Source organism: Oratosquilla oratoria, chromosome 6 (assembly GCF_046742065.1).
Source record: "Oratosquilla oratoria isolate Oo_2021 chromosome 6, ASM4674206v1, whole genome shotgun sequence".
Lineage (NCBI taxonomy): Eukaryota > Metazoa > Arthropoda > Malacostraca > Stomatopoda > Squillidae > Oratosquilla > Oratosquilla oratoria.
The window spans coordinates 4,380,704-4,383,574 of record NC_134782.1 but is presented as its reverse complement, the minus strand read 5'-3'; the positions used below and the strand labels follow the sequence as shown (position 1 = coordinate 4,383,574).

General features: G+C 43.1%; 1 protein-coding gene across 1 annotated transcript; it reads right to left on the bottom strand.

The window, feature by feature from the left end:
* Window positions 1-525, bottom strand: LOC143025913 (uncharacterized). Its single transcript, XM_076185894.1, has one exon. The coding sequence runs from the start codon at window positions 523-525 to the stop codon at window positions 1-3; it is 525 nt and encodes a 174-aa protein (XP_076042009.1).
* Window positions 526-2,871: the final 2,346 nt, after the last annotated feature.

Here is a 2,871-nt window from a genome sequence, read left to right as displayed (position 1 = left end):
TCATCTAGCACACGCTGATACATATTCCAGAGTTGAATGGGGAACAGTGGAATGCGCCGAACACCTCTTCGATTTGGTCTCCAGAAGTGGTGTCAGTTCGTCGGGCATCTCATCGGCTAGCGTCTCGAAGGCGTCGATGACGTCGGCCGGAGGCACGAAGGCAAGGGCGGGCAGCATGCGGCAGTATTGGAACGTCTCGTAGTCGTTGCGGTACTGGTTCTGCAGGCCTATGCTCTGTATCTTTCTTTGAATGCACTGCGTCAAGTGGAAGAAGCATCCACTTTGGCTGGCGGCGGGGTAGGCGGCGTGGCAGGCTTGGATGGCGGCCTGCTCATAGTCGGTGATGATGGTCCGTGGGCCGAAGTCGTGCATCGTGTTTATTGCGGCAAACATCCGATCGTACGTGGCGCGGCGTTTGTCCGGGAGCAGGGCGTAGATTAGTGGGATCATCTGGTCCATACACCGGGCATGAATGGTGTACATTTGGGAGAACAGAGGCGGGGCGATGTTGAAAGTACCGTCCATCAGCCAATCCGGTGCCTGGTCGAGGAGTCTTAGGTTGCGACGAGTGGAGAAGATTAGTATCCGATCATCACCTGTGTCGGGGCCGCTGTCTTTGACGTTGAACCGTACGTTTCAGCGAATCCATATCGGGCAGCTGGCCTTGTCCTGCTGGCGACAAGTCGGCTACGGCATCGGCAACAACGACGGCAGTGGCGTCTTGTGTATTTAGGGCGCGTTCTTTCAGGGTGTTCTTTGCCTTTAGAATTTCGAGCTTTGCAAGGTTGCCGAGGTGGGTATGTTCTCCAACGCGTTTCACGATCCGTCCATTTCTTACGTGGATTCTGGCCTTGCAGACGCGACGACACTCGCACTTCCAGAAACGTGTGGCGCCGTCTTTTGATGACTTGTCGAAGTCGTAGATGAAGCCGTCGTCCGTGAACTTCTCTTTGCCGCGTTTGGTGAGTAACTGTTGTTGTTGGTCTGCCATGATGCTGACGTTGAATGACACCTGAGTCCAGACGACAGTCTTTTATACTGAATTCGGAGTCAACGTGCCATGAGTCCAACTGTCATGAGTCAAGTTGTCATGAGATTACTAGTCGGCATCAGAAATTAATTTCAATGGGATTATTATTTATCCAGTAGGCTTAATTCCGTAAGACTTCTCACTGGTGATTAAAGTGATTAGACTGCTGCGAAAAGTCCGGCGACGAATTACAAATTACAAATTTAACAACTAGTTAATCATTGATACTCTTATAATTCCGTAAGAATTTTCACTATCAATAATATTAGGTGACCAATGTAATAATAATTTATAATAGGATTATGTGATTATTACTAGAAAAAAAAGTGACTGGACAGACGCTACTACCAATAATCACATCAAGATCAATCAGAAGAAGTATATTGAATTTGGCATTAAATCATATATTTCCAATTTTATATTTCAATTATTTTATATTTCAAATATTGTCAATCTTTGCATACAATTTATGCTTGGGGCGACGAAAAGTCGCGGCGACGAAATGTCCGGCGACGAAACGTCAGCGACGAAAAGTCCGGCGACGAAAAGTCATGGACCCGTGTGTGTGTGTGTATGTATATATATATATATGTACATATATATATATATACATATGTATATATATATATATATATATATATATATGTACATTTATATATATATGTATATATATGTACATATATATATATATACATGTATATATATATATATATATATATTAACATTTTGCATGTGTGTGCTTCAATCTATGAAATCGAATAATGAATATAAATTGATATTCAAATGCTTAGCCACAAACGTTGTAATATGAAATATTTGCATGATGAAAACTATATTTGTGGGGAGGTGCAATCCTGTAGTCTTGCACTCGATCTTCCATGAATGTTAATGAGACACTCAAGGCAGAGATGTTGGCAGCAAACCATGAGGCAGTCATACCTTGTGGGAACTGCCTCAGTCACAACAAAAAGTGTTGACACTGGTATGATGGCTTTGGTTGAATAAAATCGCCTGACGGCAGTCACAAAATAATAGGAAAAAGGATCGTCGCCGTCTGTAGGTTCATCACTTCGAGTGGAGGGGAAGAAAGGGAGGGAGGGCGAGGGAGGTTTTGATCTATCGACATCCCCACCCACCCCCAGCTGCAACATCCCCTCGTTAACTACACAACACAGCCAGAATGAGAGGCTTGCAAGTCCCACAACCCCCCAAGGGTTGAAAGTGCTAACCACTTCAGAGATAGAAATATCCTAAACGCCAAATGAATATATTCAGCTTTGGGAAACCTCTGGCCGTGAAAATGTTGATAATAATAGTAATAATGATAATTATGATAATGAACTGCGACAAAATAAAAGCTCGGTGACAATTAAAGATATGTATATATATATTTGGCAATTGTGTCTTATCAAAATTGTGTGTAACGACATTTTTATTTAGCCTGGAGGGAACCCAAGAGAAGATCAGTAATTTTGGTTAAATTAAATTGATAAAGATGGACATAAAGAATGGAGGAGGGAGATCTGGACTGATGTATTTGCGTTTCCGAGAGTCCGTCACTTTTCCTTTTTATTCGTCAATATTATTATCTGGAAATCACAGTATCAGAGGAACGGAAGCCTGCACCTTTGCCCTTTGTGTTTGGATACGCACACTCGGACAACAGGCGCAGCCGGCCGAAAAAAAGGAGTGTTCAAGACATCTTGACCGAGTCGATAACCTGTCATAAATACGTACACAGTAAATTTACATACAAGAACGTGTTTGTGTACGTGTGTGTGTGTGTGTGTGTGTGTGTGTGTGTGTGTGTTCACTGTTGTAGTATGAGGTCAAGCTTATAA

Bases quoted from the DNA above. Each gene is read 5' to 3' on its own strand.
- LOC143025913 (XM_076185894.1), bottom strand. From the start codon at position 525: ATGGACGGTACTTTCAACATCGCCCCGCCTCTGTTCTCCCAAATGTAC.